We start from the raw sequence: 22,213 nt of genomic DNA, 5'->3' as shown, positions 1-22,213 counted from the left end.
CACCAATCAGATGCTTGAACCGGAGTGTGGTATAAAAAGCTATAACCTTCTCCCAGTTTTTATATTGCACTCTGCATTTATAAAGCTCTCTTACAAAAAATGTATCACAGTGCTTTACACAGAAAGAACAAAACATGCCCCCTTTTTTTTATTGTAGGACGGGCTCAATGTCCGGTGAATCCTCCAGTTTGGAACGGCTTTCCTTCCCAGAGTATAAGAGGAAGAAGGAGAAGGATCAGAAGAGCACGATGGCTGCAGATGGTGACACTCTGATTGAAGAAGAGACTTCTAAAACAGGCTCGGTAAGGCAGGAATAAAGCTATTGTATTGTATTTGCACACATTTATTTTATTGCTGCCCTCCTACATGTACTTGTACATTTACACCTTTAACAAAGTTTGTTAATTATTTTTAAATTAAAAGTAGTTTACAGTAATACATAGTAACTTAGGATATGAAAACAAATGAGAGTTCACACTGATTTAGATAGTTATATATATTAGGAAGCTTAAAGTAGGACAACAATTAGGTTAAGGTGAAGCAGAGGCTTTTGTGCCTTCACTTATTGACCAACAACAGAAAATTCTATACAGAAGACAGAATACAGACGCCAAACTAGACAAACAGAATACACGACAGAGGCTAGTATATGATGGTGAGTATGTTAACAATATCCTTCAAACCTACGAGTAAGCATTAAGAAGTTGATTTTTTAATTTTCTTGCTATAGTCGAGTCTCATTACAACAAGATTGCTGGGACTGTCCAAATAGCCTCTTTATATAAAACCGTTGGTATTAAGAGGAAATAAATATAAACAAACACAAAGCAGAAATGAGATTTAGGACTTCAGTGCTCTTTGTCGCAAGGGTCAAGACCCGGACTCAAACCCAGAGACACCAGAATTTGAGTACTTCGAAGTGTAAGGTTTTTCTCAAAATGCATTATACTATCTAAAGCTGCTGTACTTCCTACCCAGTGAGTTTTTAATGCCATTAATTTTCAGAGTCATTAAAGGCAGTGGACACTATTGGTAACTACTCCAAATAATTATTATCATAAAACCTTTCTTGATTGCAAGTAATGGGGAGAGGTTGATAGTATACAACAGTGAGAAACAGCTCCCTCTGAAGTGACGTATTTTTCAAGAAAGAAGTAGTTTTTTCGAATATGATTTTGAGACCTCAAATTTAGAATTTAAGGTCTCAAAATCAAGCATGTGAAAGCACACAACTTTATGTGACAAGGGTGTTTTTTCTTTTGTTTTATTAATATCTCGCAACTTCGACGACCGATTGAGCTCAAATTTTCACAGGTTTGTTATTTTATGAATATGTTGAGATACACCAACTGTGAAGACTAGTCTTTGACAATTACCAATAGTGTCGAGTGATTTTAACATATATATCATTTAATGTCCCCATGTAGGTGAACTTCTCTGTCTTTACGACATACATCCGAGCTGTCAACACCTTCCTTTTCCTGCTAGTTATACTCTTCTATTCTTTGTACAACGCGGCCTCCGTCCTTTCCAATGTTTGGCTAAACAAATGGAGCAGTGAGGTACCCATTAATGGCACGTTGCCGGCAAGTGTACGGGAAAAGTACCTTCTGGTTTATGGTGGCATTGGACTCACTCAGGGTAAGCATTTAGGTGGTGGTCCAGTGGTTAGACTGTTGGACTTGCAATCACAAGGTTGTGGGTTCGAAACCGCGGATGACTAGAATAAGTATTGTCGACTATTTACTGAATAAAAATTTCTTGTGCAAGTTATAGTCATACATTTTAAACCAATATTTGTATGAGAGAGATTGGTTGTTGCCAGCATGGCGGTTATTAATACTATTAGTATAATTATTGGTTTATTAAAAACACGATGCAGCCCGAAGGTTGAATTGCACACATCAAAAATAAAAGGCAGGGGTTGCCCTTAACTTTTTGTTTAACTGGCCAGCAGGACCAGTTGGCTCGATTTTTCACTGGTCCGCCAGGTTTGTGACTGGTCCGTCAATTTTTTTTAAACCAATAGTATACTGTTGTATACCAACTGATACATTATCTCGATTTTGATCGTCGCTATTTCAATATGAGTTGCAACATCAACTTAACTGCACCGGAAGCCATACTTTATTTATGTGAACCAAGTTATTGTGTCCGTAAGGGGGTTCATTAATTTGAGATCCTTTTTTCTTTAAAAATGTAATAATAATAATAAATGTAATAATAATAATTATTATTAGTTAATTTAAAAACAGGTCAGATTATTTTTCAGAGCTCAATTTTTTGCTGAGTTCAATTGACGGGAAGATCATCTAAACAAACAAGCAAACATTTAATCAGGGATTGAGAATTAAAATTTTTTGGTTTTACCCATATACACCCACGTGTGAAGGACTGTAATACTCGGTATATTCTCGAGTCCTGTGAACAAAATCACAGACATATTACTGGGGTGGGATGTGAACCCACGACCCTTCAAGCAAACATTTATATAATTTTTCCGGCAGGTGCAATGCTGCTCATAGCTGCCCTCCTACTGACCTTCGGAGCCCTCCATGCAGCCCAGAGGCTCTACTGTCAACTACTCACTACTGTACTCCATGCCCCAATGTCCTTCTTCGACACCACACCGATGGGACGTATCCTCAACCGTTTCAGCAAAGACACCTACATGATCGATGACGTCATCCCCACCAGTCTGTCAACGTTTATCGCGGCCGTGATCCGTATCCTCTCAACGCTAATAATCATCACGGTCAGTACGCCTGCTTTTGCTGCCGTCATACTGCCAGTGGCTATGGTGTATTACTTGGTACAGGTAAGAAGGTTTCACATCGTTAGTTTCAGAGAACCATTTGCTGAATCTACCCAATTTGTAAGTTTTAATGTCAAACAAATTTGGTCAAAGAGGGTTCCTTGATAATCATATTTATATCCCCTTGTCAGAGATTGATGTACCATAGTAGATCCAGAGACTGTGCTTTTAGGATGGTATGGTTGGTTTGTGCGTAGAGCTTTTGCCTCTCACCACCTGGTTCGATTCCCTGCTATGGCCATTCAAAGTAGACTTAATTGTTAGACTCTCCTTTTCCACAAGGGTTTTTCTCCGGCCGGGGCCTCCGTTTTCGGTCCTCTGGTGAAATTACACACCTTTGATACCTGGACCAAACGCTAACAAATTGACGGTAAATGATGTGAAAGCAAAGGTGGTTTCGGAAGATGGTTGTAACCTTCAATAATTTCACATAGATAACAATGCATACATTGTAAATTCCTACAGAGATTCTACATTGCCACGTCACGCCAACTGAAGAGGTTAGAGTCCGTGACCAGATCACCAATCTATTCACACTTCTCTGAGACTGTGGCCGGAACCAGCTCCATTCGAGCGTACCGTCGCTCCGAGTTCTTCATACATCAAAATGAAACGCTTATAGATAACAACCAGTTAACTTACTATCCAAACCTCGTTTCAAACAGGTAATATTAATATCAAGTATTAAACCTCAAGGGAAACTTACTGGGTAAATTGTAAATAACTGTGGGACAAAAGTGCCATGGGACTCCAACCCACATTCTGATGACTCAGCCATCATAACTTGAGTCCAGGTGCCAGACCAATCGGCCACCAAATTGTACAGAGAAAAGTGCAAGAATAGCAAATCCTTCTTCGCGTTACCAACTCGCACATCTGTTATCTCCATGTTATTCCTTTTTCAAACATAGATTTTTAATCTTTTTATTGGATCGTGAACAAACCAGTAGTGCTGCTGACTGTCATGGGCAGATATACTGCTCATCCATTAAGTTTAATGACCTAATACATGAATATGTAAACACACTCACTGAAAAGGATTAGTTTTTGCATAACTGTTTTTTGTTTGTTCAAATATTTCAAAGTTCCAGAAGTCATAATCCTTTCCATTTATGATTCACTCCTGTACAGATGGATGGCGCTACGTCTTGAGTTCCTTGGCAACTCTCTGATCCTGTTTGCTGCCCTCTTTGCTGTGATTGGTCGTAATTACCTCAGCCCTGGCGTTGTGGGTCTTTCATTGTCCTATGCTCTGCAGGTAAATGTACTTAACTTAAAAAAAAGGGAAAATATAATCAGCTGTCGGAAACTGTTTACCAACCAAAAGGATGTACGGTATAAATGCTCAAAAAAAAAAAACAGTTACAGCCTGACATTTCGACCTTTGTAGAGTCGATCTCACAGCCTCAGTGTTTATGTTGTGTTGTCATCATATTGTCATTGAGAAAGATTCTTCAAATAATGTCGGGCCATTAACTTTTTTACTGTAAAAAGGGGTAGTTTTGTTTTTTGTGATTTGTCAGGATTTTTCCCTGCTATGTCAGATTTTCTTGAAAGAGGCAAACTGCCATCACAGAGATAAAAAGACTTGGCTATTGTTATGACAAGACCTTCAGATATCTATTTGAAATGATGTATATAGTCTGTAAACCACTAACATTCTGTACATTGAGACAGCTTAATTTCAACACCCAAGAGGAAATCGTTTTCCAATTGTCAGGATATTTAGTTTTCATACGATCTCATTCCTGCACATTGCACCTGCAGTTCCTCCTGTTTGTTACCAGTTGTTTATTGTTGTGTATAGATAACTGGTGCTTTGACATGGTTAGTCCATGTGATGTGTGAATTGGAGACAAATATCGTTGCTGTGGAGAGAGTCAAGGAGTATACAGAGATCAAGACAGAGGTATGGCTACTCTACTAATTGTTTGTTCCTTTTAAAAGGTTTTTTTTTTGCCATGGCCTTGGTTGCCCCTGACTTGGCCTTGGTGCCCCTTCAAAAGTCTCCCATAGACCTAAAGATTTCCCAATGGAAGTACACTTTGCAAAATGAAAATGGCCTTACCCTCTCATAGATGGGTTCAAGCAGCCAGCAATAGTCGTTGCTGGATGGTCGACACCCACATGTCCATCAACATCCTCGAGTCTCTCCCTCCATGTTGCAATCGACCATCATTGACGTGGGGCCCAGTCTTTGTAGTATGCACTCAGGCGTGGGAAGGTGCAAAAAGGAACATGCAGAAGTGTGGGTATTCTAAAGCTGCTGCAGAGTGTGAGTGCAGACAAGTAACCCAAACCATAGACCTTTATCATGCTGTCACCATCTTGGTCATGTTCCCTGTTTCCATAACAGTAATGAATGCTAACATTAATTGCGCAAATGTGGCACCAGACTATTATTCGTCCAGCCTCAGTTTGGTTACAATGAGTTGGAATGGAGTAAAATCAAGATGACCACACCGTGATCAAAGGTCTATCGACCACCTCCTGAACTGTGGCTTGCTGCGCCATGGAACACCTGCACCATGGAGGACTTTGCAGGGACCAATGACAAGTTGCCCAACATTGACAAGCACTTGTGTGTGATGACACAAAATGATGATAACTCGAATTTGTTTGTCACTTTTGATGACACAACATTATCCTTTTCTTTATCTTTAGGCTGCAGAGATTATTCCTGATAATAGACCAGACAAGGAATGGCCAACGAAAGGAGAGGTTAAGATAAATGAGTATTGTGTCCGCTATCGAGATGGATTGGATCTTGTACTCAAGGGAATCTCTTGTAACTTCAAACCAAAGGAAAAGGTTGGTACATGTTTGCCCTCTACAAAGTAGAAGAGCTTGTGGTCAAGGTCGCTCCGGCTTAATTTTTTACAACAAATACTGATCTGCTGTCTCAAGGGAATTCCCCATTGACTTGTACACAAACGAGCCTTAGTCTGTCATGCAATAACACTGTTTGACACACCTGACCCCCACTCATGTAAAATATTCACGTGTCTGCCCCTGGAATGGTGAAACACAATCTCTAGACCATCTGGAATACTGTGGGTTTTCTATCAGTTTAGTCCATGGTATATAATAGTATAATATAATATCAAAGTCTTATATAGCGCACGTCCAAACAAGGTACTCAAGGCGCTGAGCTTAGACAAACTTTCAGAAAGATAGGTTATTGCAGTGATGAGTTCTGAGACCATCAAGCAGCCACAGCCAGGAACACCGGGGCAAACCCCTTCTTAGATAAGTGCACTGGGTTCTTTTACATGCATTACACAACACATGGGGACCAACGGCTTTACGTCCTATCCGAAGGACGAAGCAATGGTTAAGTGTCTTGCTTAAGGACACAAGTGTCTCGGCTGGGGATATATGACTAATATATTGAGTGTATTGAGCCAGTATATGACTAGTATATTGAGTATTGCCAGTTGTGTCAAATGGCAGGGTTTTATTGTAACCTCCCAAATGGACTCTTACGCACTTAAGGGAAAGTAAGAACATTCATTAAACGTTGTTGGTTTCTATGTTTTCTTTCAAGATTGGCATTGTTGGTCGAACTGGTGCTGGTAAGTCTTCTCTGACCCTCTCTCTATTCCGCATCTTGGAGGCAGCTGGAGGCTCCATCAAGATTGACGATGTAGATATCTCAACCATTGGACTCCAAGATCTTAGATCACGCATTACCATCATTCCTCAGGTGAGATACAATGTTTTTAAGACAAGTGGTGTTTGAAGCTTTGCATGATGTGGAAAATAAGAAGTAACTATAATTAAGAAGATAGAATTAGCTGGTGCAAACTGCTTACCAAAAGGACCTACGGTGTAAAATGCAAAAAATAGTTAACAGCCTGACGTTTCTATAAGTATGAACTGGTAAACTTATGGGTGTAACCATGTGTAAATCTCTCTTAGGATGAGTGTTATTATGCATTGAAGTGTAGAATGTCCTTCACAACACCCTTAAAAAACAGTTGTAGACAGAGCCCAAGTCTATTGTAGGGATACCAACTCCAGTCAATGATCCTAAGGGATGAGTAAAAAGTCGCCCTTTATTTCAACCCCAAAAATGAAAACTTAAACAAAAGTCTTATCCTGCTTCAGTTGATTTACACTATGTTCTTATTCCTACAGGACCCAGTGTTGTTTGCTGGTACCCTGCGTATGAACCTTGACCCCTTCACCCAGTATTCCGATGATGCAATATGGGATGCCCTGCGACACTCCCACCTATACTCATTTGTTGCGGCATTGACAGAAAAACTTGAGTATGAGTGCACTGAAGGAGGAGAAAATCTAAGGTTAGGGAAAAAAAAATGATTGGTCAGTGAATTGGAATGCTTACAATTATTAGATTATTTTGAGTTTTCTAAAAAAATTACGTTAATTCAGAGGGAGCTGATTCTCACAATGTTTTATACTTTCAACAGCTCTGCATTGCTTTTATGCTATCAATTATTTTGAGTAAATACCACTAGAGTCTAGTTCCTTTAAGCAGCTATTTGAAATTAGGCCCTGAGCCATTCTTTTAGATTGAGACTGAGCTACATGTACAGCATATTCGTTGTAGATAATATTATCAAGACCAATGGACAATGGTTACACAGGGAGCCTGTTTAATGGAGCAGGTGTTTGAGGATGAGATAAGCTAAGATGAGACAATCAAATTTGATTGGTCAGTGAATTGAAATGCATGGAACTGATTGGTCAGTCCTTTATAATCTCGTTTTGTTGATCATGTTTTGTAGTCTTGGTCAGCGTCAGTTGATCTGTCTTGCTCGTGCTCTGCTCCGTAAAACCAAGATTCTAGTCCTGGATGAAGCCACAGCTGCAGTGGATCTAGAGACGGATGACCTGATCCAAGCAACGATCCGTACTGAGTTTGAAGATTGTACCGTCATCACCATTGCACATAGACTCAACACCATCATGGACAGCTCAAGGTAATCAAAATTCTATTTTATTGTGTGTAGACATTTTTAGTCATAACATTTCATTTTAAAGTGTGAAACTCACTCTTTGGTAAAAAATTTTTTTTTAATCTACTAAAAGCTAAAGTAGTAGTCCCAGCCGATTTTCTACCTTCCAGCCAGGTAGTATAATATAAACCAAGACAGTTTTCTTTAGAACAAAATCTACCCAGCAAGTAGATACACACATAGTGTTTACTGCAAACAAAATATATAAAGTTTGAAACTGTTGGTGTATGTTATGGAACTGGCCTCTTGTAACCAAACATCACTGTCGCAGAGCTAACAAGAAGCAGATAGAGTGTGAGCAAAGGGCAAGCCGATCAACAAATTTACTCATGTTTTCTAATGGGGCCATTATTGCTAAAGTGCAAGCTTCAGGCATGATGCCAGGTTTACAAACTGTTCATGCTAATGGGGGCCATGCATAAGGTTGAATGGACTTTTAGCTGTGCTCTTTCTCTGTGATATTTAATACACCTTATCATTAGCAGTGTCTCCGCTCAATGCACAGTAGACAATATTTTGATTTAAGCCCGGTTCATACTTCCTGCGAATAAGAATGCGATATGATTGTTGACGTCACAAATTCGCAACAAAATTCGCACTGAGTTGAGTTGAGCTCAACTCACTTGCAAATAGCGCTGTGAAAGGAGGGTTGTGACATCAAATTCACGTCAAACTCGCTTCGCATTCGCAGGAAGTATGAACAGGGCTTCACTCTAGGGGAAAATTGTGCTGGGTGGCACAATGTATTTTGCTCAGAGTGCTGGGCAAAGTTGTGAGTCCTGGGCAGGCATGCACAGTACCACCCACCGTGGCTACAATACAGCAGTGGTGAGGAGTAACTGTTGTTAGTAATTGCGGGTACAAACATATGTACATAAATCTTGGAAGGAGTGCTGGCTTGGTCGTTAGATAATGGCTTTCTAATTGCTTGATTGTGTTTATTTTGCGTAGGATATTGGTGCTGGATGCAGGAAAGATAGCCGAGTTTGACACACCAGCTCGACTCCTTCACCGTGAAGGTCTCTTCTACACCATGGCTAAAGCTGCCGGCCTTACATGAAGAGAGACGGAAACCATGTCACTGACGAAGATTACTGACGCAGACTGTTTCAGTCTGTCACAGAATGGTGTTTGTATCACTTAACTTTTTTGTTTGTATCACTTATCTAATTTCAATGATCAAGTCAATTGCCTGAATTGAAATTTGAAGAACTTCTTAGTGCCATAAAAACTACTGAAATAGTCAGTAAAGCTTCGGTGCAAATTATTTAAATTTAGTCTTGATGAGGGAACAGCAAGTTTTAAAGATTCAATTGGGTTTTCTTTGTTTCAAATTATTGGGTTTTTTTCCTGCAAAAACATTTATATTCCAACATAATTTTAACCATGGGAAGGTTCACGGATTAAAACGTAATTTATTTCCCCTATCTTATTATGTGTGAAGAAGGTAATAGGTGTTTAAGAAATAAAGACACATCATTTCTTTTGCAGATTTAATTTTTTTTCTTTCTTAGATTTATACCAAAAAAGAACGAAAATGGCAACCCAACTTAAGGTATTGAAATAATTACCTGTCTGAATTACAAGAAGTTAAGGTGTGCTTGCTTGGATTTAGTATAGATATATCCATTTTTTTTTTAGATGGTCACAAATCATTTTCAGAGTCGTGTAATTGAGTTGAAGGCATTACAACAGTTACAAATTTCAAATGTATTTCAAATGCGCATCTTCAGTTTTCTGCCATTTGCAAGGATGAGCGCATGTAAGTGTGCTGCAGGACCTATACCTACATTGGGTGCTTTCATTTAGCTTCCCTGGGTCGACCCAAACAGTGTGTTCGAATAGCTTTGACGTCATTCCAGGGGCTCACCCAGGTCAGCCCCCAGTGCCCTGCTTGTGGAGTGGGTCACTTGGGGGCTGGCCCGAGGTGCATGACGTTGCCCCACGAGAGGGTTAGTGATCGTTATTTAAGCTCTTGTCAGGGGCTCACCCGAGTGAGCACCGCGGGGTCGACCCGAGGAAGCTAATCGAATTGAACATGATACATGGCGATTAAAAAAAATACAGTTATCAACTATTGTTTTGAACTAACTTCTTTTTTGATATAGAAACATTTCCAGCTGAAATACTGCCACCAAAAAAAGTTCTTTTTTTTTGTTTGAAAAAGGGAAACAAGCTCATACCATTCTAATATCCATTGTTTTCTTTCTAATTTGAACAATAAGGATAAACTTTTCACTGTGTTAATTTAAATCCATTTAACATGTAACAAATATAACTTACCGTAAACTATTGCAAACAAATAGTTAATGGCTTGACATTTGGATGGTAGAAGAGTCTGTCTCAAAGGCTTAGAGAACGACTCTGCTGGGGTCGAAGTGTAGGGCCCTTATCTATTTGTTTGCGTTTATACTGTAGGGCATTTTGGCTGGTAAGCAGATTGCAACAGCTAATTCTATTTATCTTACCTTAAACTATTCTCCATACTTTGATACTTTCCAGTTTTATATATGTAATAGTTTTATAATATGAGTAGCTTATATATCTGTATATATTTTAGTACGGTAAACACGAAATGTTTTATATTCCTCACTTTAGCAATTATTTATGCTACATATTTTTAATATTATGTCAACTCATACATTTTGAAATTCAACTGAGTAAATTTATCTTAGAATTTAAATTAATGTTATTGTGCATTTGTTTTGATGACAAAAAGGTCACATTTGCATTTTGGCACAATTTGATAAAGCTTCTTTAGCAGACAATAAATTCTGTTAAGCAAACATTTGCAGGACACAAGTCACAGATAGTATACTTTAGAAAGGCATGTTGACTGGTAACCATATTCTGGTAAGCATAATTTTGTTGTGCTTAGCTTGTTTTCGTACTGAAGAAGCTCTCTAAAAAGTAACTAGCACAAAATAATTATGCTAAACACAATATGATAACCAGACAAAGTACCATGTGTTATGTAGAATTTATGACTGGTATCCTGCTCCTTTCTGCTTAGCAAAACAAATGTTAAGCATTAGGAAATTGGTACCCTGTTGTAAGAAACAGTGTTAGTCCATTAATTTCTGAAACTTTTAAAGTTGTATACCTTTTACAAATTAATACGCAAGTCACACAACATAAGCTGAAATATTTCTTAAACTGTGTCTCTGCAGACTGAAAAGAGCATCAGAAAGTTTGTAAGTTTTTTAGGGTAAATTTTTGTTTTCTCCTTTCCAATTTTGAATGTTTAGTGTTTTTTATGATTTCTAAAGAGTGGTAAACTTGTGTAGATTAAGACTTAGTTTTGTATTTTGCCAAGTAATATTTGGATTCTTTTCCACGTTGCCAGATACATACATTTTTTTTTTATATGTTAAGTGTCACAGAAAGTCCCTGAAATTTAACAAGTGTACAAAATTGAGAGTTTTTACATTCCTTTAATTTCTTACTATATTTTCCTAAATTGTACCTTGTGAGATTACACAGTTTGATTTGGTGCTCTAATTATCTGATGTATAATGAATATATTTGGGGTTTTATGTTTTGTTTTGTTTTCATTCTGATAGTGGTAGAGGAAGATTTTGCTAGAATACATGTTTGTTATAGTTTTATATATTTTATTTAACCCCTTGTTTCAAATTAGTTTAGGAGTTTGTAGGAAATTGATTGATTCAAAACTATAAATAATTTCTGGCCCATTTTCATAGAGTTACTTTAATTTTGCAAACCAGGATAAGGTTATAGGTCACAATACAATGTACCATTTTTGACTGGTATCGTGCTTATTTTGCTTAGCAGAAAAGGGTTTGTTAAGCAATATTTCTTTAATAGTTATTAGTAGATTTAATTAAGATTTAATTAATTTATTGTGGATACTTTTAAACACAGAACAAACGAGGCCTTTACAAGAATGTCTTTCAAAGTACTCACACAATTGACGTGTTTTTACATTTATAATTTACCAATGAAGTGCACTTAAAACAATGCAAGGAAAGGGCTTGGGCATAAAGCTCATTTTAATATGGTCAATTTCTTTTGTGTAGACTTTGGATTTTGTAATTAATTTGTTTTCTTTAAACTTTAAGCTCAGTGAGCTTTTATGTTTCGGTTAGGATCTTGTAAACCAAAGAAATTTAATAAACAAAAGTGTTTTCAATTCAATAAAGAACATGTGTGTGTGTATTATTGTTGTGTATATCACCCTCTTCAATGTAACCCCCCCCCCCCCACTTGTAATTTATCTTAACCTGGTGGTTGTATTGGGTTGCTAAAATGCTGATAGAAAAAATGGCATGTTCCATTCTTCAAAAGGGATGATAATAATATAGATGAGGGAAACAAAACTTCTTTTCCTATTCTCCTTTAAAAAAAAACGATAGGAATTCTTCTTCGAAACACTGACTCTAGGGCTAGTCAGCTAATTTATAAAATATCAACTACTGTAAGTTATTTGTTTGATTACGCCCTCTTCTTGGAGTAAAAGCAATGGTATATGCAAATTGAGTGGTTTGCGCGCCTGCGCACATGACCTGCGTCCACAATGCAAGATGGCTGACGTGTAAAGCTTCACGGACTACGTGTTTACTCAGCAGATATTTCACATTTGATACCAATTTAAGACAACAAAACCACCGCAACAGTAGCTAGGTGAGTTGAATAATGCTTATAGCACCCTTAGGAGTCATTCAACGGTGAAAATGGGTTTTTAGAAGGGGTAAAAATTAAGCAAACGCCGCTTCTATTGTGTATATTTAGCGGTGATTTCGAAAACACCGTGTGCGGCGTGGCTGAGGGGCAGGGTGGGGGCAGATGATCAAGCAGACACAAAAGACATGCAAATTATGTGTTTTAAAATGTGTACATTTTAATACCATTATATTCACAATTAAATTGAGTAAAAATTAAACAAATTCACGATTTCTGACATTAACGTTTACGTGATACATGTATAGGCCTATCATGTCGTATCATGACGTATCCTGCCATACACTGCGGCTAAATGTAGTGTTTTTGTTAGATTGACAACTTGAGATGGATTTTGCATATCAACTGCAAACTTGGTTTTTATTGATTTGAGATGACGGGCAGTTTATAATTGTATGTCAGGTTTTACATGTTGATATACTGTTGCTTATTTTTATTTGAACAATCACAATATTCTTGATGTGCATGAGCTCCTCCAATCATTTTGTTGCTTCTCTCAGTGTTTTGTCTTCATTAATGTTTGGTGGCCAGGCATTAAAGACAAACTAAGAACTTGTTAAGACTAAACGATTTCCCACTTCGCTTGTGTTTCAATCAGGCTTAGCATCTGCAAAGACATGTACCCGTCAACAAGTAGATGTCCAAGACAAGCCTCTGATAAAGGAGCTGCACCCCCCCCCCCATAAAAGGTATGTCCAGAACCCACGCTTTTAATATTAAGCTCGGCAAAAAATGGTGCTCTGTACAATTGTGTAGAATACATCATGCTCTTATTTGAACAGAAGTAAAAAACAGTTTCATGTCTTGATTTGAATTGACAGGCTGGGTTGTGTTTTTATGTCAATATTTTGTCCAAGCTTTCAAAAGGTGCATCAGTCAATGTAATAAATTTGAGAGTGATGATTGATTTAAAAATTAAATTAAAGCCATGTTTACCATCCCTGAGTAGATGATAGAAAAGGAGAAAAACAACGTGCTTCTCAAACTTTCTCACAGAGTACTACTTTTAACGGGAAAAAGTCATAAGTAATGGTTTGAAAATTAATCAGGAAAACATTGATCACTTATCACACTAAAACAAAACCCTGACATCACTGGGGGAGGGGGTCATAGATACCTCTGCAAGAGATTTTGCACATAAACAAAAACTGTTTGCCTGCAATTACTATAAACTGTTTACTTTATCTTTTCTTGCAAGTGGTTCCTACTAGTGTCCCCTACTGGAGCAAGAATGCAAAACTGAGAACCTTTCAGAGAACAATGATATTGCTAGGAGCTGTGTTCATTTCTGGCTGAAGCACAACATCTAGTGTGTGGACACGATAAGAAGTAGTTCCTGCAACCAAGTATGGAGAGGGTACAAAGGAAAGTAACACGTATGAAAATGTCATTACCATCAAGACATCCTCGCTGTGCATCTGTGTAACAACCTAGCAATTTGTTGTCATCAATAGTAAGAAATTTATTGTAGATATTATCTAGGTTTGTTTTTCTAATAATGGTGTATAGTGGGTTGTTATCGCAATACTGTACAGGTTAGTTTACACATTGTATAGCTTTGGGCCGAAATTACTATATTTTAAACACCTGAACAAGTAAAACACCATAGTAATGAAAAACAATACATTTTTCATGTGAATCTGATGTGATTCATCAACTAAAATAGACTTAAAAAAATGAAATTTTGCCTGAAAATGTGGGTTTGCCTGAAAATGTGGTTTTATCAAAATTGGCCTGAAAATGTGTGCAAGGCTTATGGTTTTATCACATTTGCCTAAAAATAGGGTTTTTCACAAATTTTGCCCGAAAATGTGTTTTTTTTATCAAAGTTTGCCTGAAATTTTTTATAAGGCTAAGTCTAATGGTTTTATCAAATTTTTGCCCGAAAATGTGGTTTTTATCAAATTTTGCCTGAAAATGTGTACAAGGCTATAGTCTTATGGTTTTTCAAAATTTTTGCCTTTTAAGGCTATATATAGTCTTATGGTTTTTAAAAAAAATTGCCCGAAAATGTAGTTTTTATCAAATTTTGCTTAAAAATGTGTACAAGGCCTGAAAATGTCTTATGGTTTTTCACAATTTTTGCCCGAAAATGTGGTTTTTATTAAATTTTGCCTGAAAATGTGTACAAGGCTATAGTCTTATCGTTTTTCACAAGTTTTGCCCGAAAATGTGGTTTCATCAAATTTTTTCCCGAAAATGTGGTTTTTATCAAATTTTGCCTGAAAATGTGTACAAATTTTGCCCGAAGATATGGTTATCAAATTTTGCTTAAAAATGTGTACAATGCTATATAAAATCTTATGGTTTTTCACAATTTTTGCCCGAAAATGCGGTTTTTATTAAATTTTGCCTGAAAATGTGTACAAGGCTATAGTCTTACAGTTTCATCAAATTTTGCCTAAAAATGTGGTTTTCATCAAATTTTTGCTAAAAATGTGTACAAGGCTTATAGTCTTATGGTTTTTATCAAATTGTCCCTGAAAATGTTGTTTTTATCAAATTTTGCCTGAAAATGTGTACAAGGCTATAGTCTTATGGTTTTTATCAAATTTTGCCTGAAAGTGTTACAAGACTATAGTCTTATGGTTTCATCAAATTTATAGTCTTATGGTTTCATCAAATTTTTATCAAGTCTTATGGTTTTTATCAAATTTTGCCTGAAAATGTTACAAGACTATGGTCTTATGGTTTCATCAAATTTTGGCCTTATGGTTTTTCACAATTTTTGCCCGAAAATGTGGTTTTTATCAAATTTTGGCTAAAAATGTGTACAAGGCTATAGTCTTTTGGTTTTTATCAATTTTTGCCTGAAAAATGTTACATGACTACAGTCTTATGTTTTTTATCAAATTTTGCCTGAAAATGTGTACAAGGCTATAGTCTTATGGTTTCATCAAATTTTGGTTAAAAATGTGGTTTTTATCAAATTTTTCCTGAAAATGTGTACAAGACTATAGTCTTATGGTTTTTATCAAGGTTTGCCTGAAAATGTGTACAAGGCTATAGTCTTACAGTTTCATCAAATTTTGCCTAAAAATGTGGTTTTTATCAAATTTTGCCTAAAAATGTGTACAAGGCTATAGTCTTATGGTTTTTATCAAATTGTCCCTGAAAATGTTACAAGACTATGGTTTTTCACAATTTTTGCCCGAAAATGTGGTTTTTATTAAATTTTGCCTGAAAATGTGAACAAGGCTATAGTCTTATGGTTTTTATCAAATTTTGCCTGAAAATGTGGTTTTTATCAAATTTTGCCTGAAAATGTGTACAAGGCTATAGTCTTATGGTTTTTATCAAATTTTTCCTGTTAAGGCTGTATAGTCTTATGGTTTTTCACAATTTTTGCCCGAAAATGTAGTTTTTATCAAATTTTGCCTGGAAATGTGTACAAGGCTATAGTCTTATGGTTTTCATCAAATTTTGCCCGAAAATGTGGTTTTTATCAAATTTTGCCTGAAAATGTTACAAGACTATAGTCTTATGTTTATTATCAAATTTTGCCTGAATATGTGTACAAGGCTATAGTCTTACAGTTTCATCAAATTTTGCCCTAAAATTTTTTTTTTATCAAATTGTCCCTGAAAATGTTACAAGACTATAGTCTTATGGTTTTTCACAATTTTTGCCCGAAAATGTGGTTTTTATTAAATTTTGCCTGAAAATGTGAACAAGGCTAAAGTCTTATGGTTTTTATCAAATTTTGCCCGAAAATGTGGTTTTTATTAAATTTTGCCTTAAAATGTGAACAAGGCTATAGTCTTATGGTTTTTATCAAATTTTGCCTGAAAATGTGGTTTTTATCAAATTTTACCTGAAAATGTGTACAAGGCTATAGTCTTATGGTTTTTCACAATTTTTTCCTGTTAAGGCTATATAGTCTTATGGTTTTTCACAATTTTTGCCCGAAAATGTAGTTTTTATCAAATTTTGCCTGGAAATGTGTACAAGGCTATAGTCTTATGGTTTTTATCAAATTTTGCCTGGAAATGTTACAAGACTATAGTCTTATGGTTTTTCACAATTTTTGCCCGAAAATGTGGTTTTTATTAAATTTTGCCTGAAAATGTGAACAAGGCTAAACTCTTATGGTTTTTATCAAATTTTGCCCGAAAATGTGGTTTTTATCAAATTTTGCCTGAAAATGTGAACAAGGCTATAGTCTTATGGTTTTTATCAAATTTTGCCTGAAAATGTGGTTTTTATCAAATTTTGCCTGAAAATGTGTACAAGGCTATAGTCTTATGGTTTTTCACAATTTTTGCCCGAAAATGTAGTTTTTATCAAATTTTGCCTGGAAATGTGTACAAGGCTATAGTCTTATGGTTTTTTCACAAATTTTGCCCGAAAATGTGTTTTTTATCAAATTTTGCCTGAAAATGTGTACAAGGTGTATAGTCTTATGGTTTTTCAAAATTTTTGCCCGATAATGTATACAAGGCTATAGTCTTATGGTTTTTATCAAATTTTGCCTGAAAATGTGGTTTTATCAAATTTTGCCTGAAAATGTGTACAAGGCTATAGTCTTATGGTTTTTCACAATTTTTGCCCGAAAATGTAGTTTTTATCAAATTTTGCCTGGAAATGTGTACAAGGCTATAGTCTTATGGTTTTTTCACAAATTTTGCCCGAAAATATGTTTTTTATCAAATTTTGCCTGAAAATGTGTACAAGGTGTATAGTCTTATGGTTTTTCAAAATTTTTGCCTGATAATGTATACAAGGCTATAGTCTTATGGTTTCATCAAATTTTTCATCAAAATTTTGCCTGAAAATATGTACAAGGCTATAGTCTTATGGTTTCATCAAGTTTTGGCTAAAAATGTTGACAAGGCTTATATAGCCTTATGGTTTTTCACAAATTTTGCCCGAAAATTTGGTTTTTATCAAATTTTGCCTGAAAATGCATACAAGGCTATAACCTTGTGGTTTTTATCAAATTTTGCCTGGAAATGTGTAAAAGGTTTTAAATATTTCAAGTTTGGTTTTGTGTGTATGAAAATAAAGGCAAATTTTTAGGGTTGAAGACTAATATCTCATTATTACTTGAGTCGTCTACTTGGCCGCCATATTTGAACACAGTGCAGCAATGGGAGTGTATTATTTTTTACACCTAATTTCATATGCGCAAAAATACTTGGCTTAAAGCGACTTAATACATACCCAATCGCATTGTAGTTAAACATGGTGGCCTGAGGGTCCATCTTAACCCGATGGAACCCACCCCCACACTGTAGGGGGGGCTAACATTGGTCCTTATAGTGTGGGGCTGGGTTTCATCGAGATAAGATGGGCCTTCAATATTTAAATTGGGGGGGGGTAGGGTTGATGCAAAATAAAGTACAAGTTACAAGGAGAGTTCTGTTTAATTTTTTTATTGAAAATTTTGGCCAAAAAAAAAGCAGAGTCGTGCAAACACCTGTGCCTGTCGGTGGACCCCCTCGGCCACCTGGAACTTGTGATGGTCTAAAGGTCCAAGTGCAATGGTTGATATGTTCTCTGTTCAGTGAAGTTCAATTAGATGCGCTACTAGTGGTTTGTAACAACGATGTACTGTCATACAAATCTAACGAGCTAGACGCAATTTAGCGCTTTGTTTTAGACGCAGAAGTGCTGAGCAGAAGGTAGTTGTTGCTTGCTTAAATGAAATGGTGCCCTCAAGAGTGCTTAGGATTTCACCGATTGTGGTTTCGCAACCAAGCTGCACTGGTGGTGCCAAGAGGTGTCGACGATTGTTCCAATGGGATTCTAACTCGACAGATGATGACAACTTTAATCCAGATGATGATGTGCTAGTCGGAGAAACAAGTTCTGTAATGGCCAGTAATTTAAGTACCAATTGTGTGACAAGCAAGCCGCCAAAACTTTTCGGAAAAGTGCTGACGTATTGCACAAACGTCACAAATTTGTTCAACAGTTTGAGCATGATGACTAGTAAATTTTTTCTCACTGCATGTTTGCCAATAAATGATACTGGAGATGACATTGGATCAATATTAAGTCTACCATCCCTAAAGAAAACGCACAGTGACCAAATACTTCAACAGGGCTAAGATTAATTGTGATAAATTCACCACTCGAAGACAGTATGGGTCGTCACCAAACATGTCTTGTTGTAGAGAATACGCAACACCAGGGGAATTATGGGTAATTCAAAACACTGGTGGAAGTGCAGAGAATAAGCAACACCAGTGGAGTTATGGGTAAATCAAAACACAGGTGAAAGTGAAGAGAACACTATACACCAGAGGACGTACAGGTAATTCAAAACAGGTGAAATTGTAGAGAATACGCGAATAAGACCGGAGGAATTATGGGTAATTCAAAACTCAGGTGAAAGTGTAGAGAATACGCAACACCAGGGGAAGTGTGGGTAATTCAAAACACAGGTGAAAGTGTAGAGAATAGGCAACACCAGGGGAATTATGGGTAATTCAAAACACAGGTGAAAGTGTAGAGAATACGCGAATAAGACATGGGGAATTTAGGGGTTTTCCAAACAAGGGGTGCCTTTTTGCGACCCTGACCAGAAACATTGGTTATCGGTTGAGCGTTTTCACGTGTTCGGTTAAGCACGGTGACGATGCTGTTCAGACCAACCGGTAACCAACTTGTTGAGTTGTTTGGGCTTTGGTTGGGGTCGCCAAAATGCACTCCAGGTGAAAGTGTCTAGAATGGGCAACACCAGGGGAATTATGGGTAATTCAAAACACAGGTGTAAGTGTAGAGAATCAAACGCCAGGGGAAGTATGGATACACAGGTGGAAGTGTAGAGAATAAGCAACACCAGTGGAGTTATGGGTAATTCAAAACACAGGTGAAAGTGAAGAGAATACGCAACACCAGAGGAAGTACGGGTAATTCAAAACAGGTGAAATTGTAGAGAATACGCGAATAAGACCGGGGAAATTATGGGTAATTCAAAACACAGGTGAAAGTGTAGAGAATAGGCAATACCAGAGGAATTATGGGTAATTCAAAACACAGGTAAAAGTGTAAAGAATAGGCAACACCATGGGAATTATGGGTATTCAAAACACAGGTGAAAGTGTAGAGAATACGCAACTCCAGGGGAATTATGGGTAACTCAAAACACAGGTGAAAGTGTAGAGAATACGCGAATAAGACCAGGGGAATTTAGGGGAATTCCAAACACAGTAGTGCTTTTTGCGACCCCAACCAGAAACATTGGTTATCGGTTGAGCGGTTTTACGTGTTCGGTTAATAAGCACGATGACGATGCTGTTCAGACCAACCGGTAACCAACTTGTTGAGTTAGTTGGGCTTTGGTTGGGGTCGCCAAAATGCACTCCAGGTGAAAATGTCAAGAATGGGCAACACCAGGGGAATTATGGGTAACTCAAAACACAGGTGAAAGTGTAGAGAATACGTGAATAAGACCAGGGGAATTATGGGTAATTTAAAACACAGGGGAAAGTGTCAAGAATAGGCAAAACCAGGGGAAATATGGGCAATTCAAAACACAGGTTGAAGTGTAGAGAATACGCGAATAAGACCAGGGGAATTATGGGTATTTCAAAACACAGGTGAAAGTGTAGAGAATAGGGAACACCAGGGGAATTATGGGTAACTCAAAACATATGTGAAAGTGTGGAGAATTTGCAAGACCAGGGGAAGTATGGGTAATTCAAAACACAGGTGAATGTGTAGAGAATACTCCGGAAGACCAGGGGAAATATGGGTAATTTAAAATGCATGTGAAAGTGTAGAGAATACACAAGACCAGGGGGAAGTATGGGTAATTCACCAAACATGTGTCAGTGTAGAGGATTCGCAACACCAGGGGCCTATTGATTATCCAAAACACCTGTGAAAGTGTGGAGACTAAAACAACAGCAGACGTATTGATTATCCAAAACACCTGTGAAAGTGTAGAGAATACGCAACACCAGTGGAAGTATGGGTAATTCAAAACACAAATGAAAGTGTGGAGAATAGGCAACACCAGGGGAAGTATGGGTAATTCAAAACACAATGAAAGTGTTGAGAATACGCAAGACCAGGGGAAGTATGGGTAATTCAAAACACAGGTAAAAGTGTAGAGAATGCGCACCACCAGGGGAAGTATGGGCAATTTAAAACACAATGAAAGTGTAGAGAATGCTCACCACCAGGGGAAGTATGGGTAATTCAAAACACAGGTGAAAGTGTAGAGAATACCCAACACAGGGGAATTATGGATAACTCAAAACACAGGCGAAAGTGTAGAGAATCTGCAACACCAGGGGGAAGTATGGGTAATTCACAACACAATGAAAGTGTAGAGAATGCGCACCACCAGGGGAAGTATGGGTAATTCAATTCACAGGTGAAACTGTAGAGAATACCCAACACTGGGGAATTATGGATAATTCAAAACACAGGCGAAAGTGTAGAGAATCTGCAACACCAGGGGGAAGTATGGGTAATTCACAACACAATGAAAGTGTAGAGAATGCGCACCACCAGGGGAAGTATGGGTAATTCAAAACACATGTGAAAGTGTAGAGAATACGCAAACCAGGGGAAGTATGGGTAATTCAAAACACAGGTGAAAGTGTAGAGAATACGCAAACCAGGGGAAGTATGGGTAATTCAAAACACAATGAAAGTGTAGAGAATATGCAACACCAGCATTGACCAGGAGAAGTATGGGTAATTCTGAACACAATGAAAGAGTAGAGATGCAACCGTTGACCTCTTCTAAAAACCAACCAATTCGAATGATAAGAATCCAATGTCATCTTTGGTATCAAAAGGCAGTAAAAAGGTGTTCTTACTATGTATATTTGATGTAAAGTGGCATGGCCAAGCAGAACATGTTTCTCCAGCCCTCATATCATCAACTGAATAGAAGTTCTCATCATCCACCAAATCCAGATTCCATTGGCTCAAGCAAAGACATCTCAAGGCACCTTTGATGATCTTGAAAGATCCCCAGTTCAAACCTGTTTACTAGAGAACAAAAGAGTGACGTGACCAACAAAAGGCTAAATGATAAGGGGCCCTCATCCCGACGTCTTGAGAGATCTTGCCGAACCAAACGTTTTAGGGACCAACCACTACTTTCCAGCTCGGAATGCGCAAGTATGTATGCATCAAAAAAATTGCTCCGCTCTAGCTCATCAAATTTGTAAGGCGTTACACCAGTGAAACAAAACACTAGTGGTGCATCTAATTAAACTTCACTGAACAGAGAACATACCTTCCATCGCACCCAGACCAGCAGGACCAACACTTGTTCCAGGCAGCCGAGGGGGTCCACCAACAGGCACAGGTGTTTGCACAACTCTGCGAGTTTTTCAGAGGGTTTGGATGAGGCCCTAACATACATGAAAACCCTCATGAGAATGAGCTGCTCCTACACAATGAGTCAAAAAGATATTTCTGTGGTTTTGTCCTCGAGCCCTGAAAAATATTCTCAATATCTTTCAGAGCTAAAACCCCCACTGAAAATAGTCAGGTAAGGGAATGTTATCATTGTATTTAATAGAAATTTCCATATCTCTGCAAGATACTGAGATTTCCATAATTTTGCTCAATTTCTGACAAACGTTAATAAATCAACACTTTTTGAAAACACTTACTGAGATAAATAAAAAAAAACAAAAAAAACCCAGTTATATCATTCCTTTTTTGGATAGAAAAGTCCATATCTCTGCAAGATACTGAGATTTCCATAGTTTTTATGCTTGCCCAGTTTCTTCAATAA

The 22,213-nt window shown here is 37.4% G+C and overlaps 1 protein-coding gene and 1 long non-coding RNA gene across 2 annotated transcripts in view; both read left to right on the top strand.

Moving 5' to 3' along the window:
* The window catches only part of LOC139944690 (multidrug resistance-associated protein 1-like), a 40,713-nt gene extending 28,793 nt beyond the window's left edge, over positions 1-11,920 (top strand). The window contains exons 20-30 of the mRNA XM_071941763.1: positions 158-302; positions 1,428-1,641; positions 2,508-2,818; positions 3,281-3,480; positions 3,947-4,073; positions 4,623-4,724; positions 5,480-5,626; positions 6,363-6,521; positions 6,956-7,122; positions 7,570-7,764; positions 8,752-11,920. Coding sequence (XP_071797864.1) covers positions 158-302; positions 1,428-1,641; positions 2,508-2,818; positions 3,281-3,480; positions 3,947-4,073; positions 4,623-4,724; positions 5,480-5,626; positions 6,363-6,521; positions 6,956-7,122; positions 7,570-7,764; positions 8,752-8,860 — 1,876 coding nt within the window. The 3' untranslated portion in view covers positions 8,861-11,920. The remainder of the gene's footprint in view (positions 1-157; positions 303-1,427; positions 1,642-2,507; positions 2,819-3,280; positions 3,481-3,946; positions 4,074-4,622; positions 4,725-5,479; positions 5,627-6,362; positions 6,522-6,955; positions 7,123-7,569; positions 7,765-8,751) is intronic.
* A 427-nt stretch (positions 11,921-12,347) lies between these two features.
* Positions 12,348-17,521, top strand: LOC139944689 (uncharacterized). The gene is made up of 3 exons (XR_011787012.1): positions 12,348-12,444; positions 13,100-13,190; positions 13,700-17,521. It is a non-coding gene; the product is annotated as an uncharacterized lncRNA (long non-coding RNA).
* The last annotated feature ends 4,692 nt before the right edge of the window (positions 17,522-22,213 follow it).

This window comes from Asterias amurensis, chromosome 11 (genome assembly GCF_032118995.1).
Source record: "Asterias amurensis chromosome 11, ASM3211899v1".
Taxonomy (NCBI): Eukaryota; Metazoa; Echinodermata; class Asteroidea; order Forcipulatida; family Asteriidae; genus Asterias; species Asterias amurensis.
This window is presented reverse-complemented; position numbering and strand designations above follow the sequence as displayed.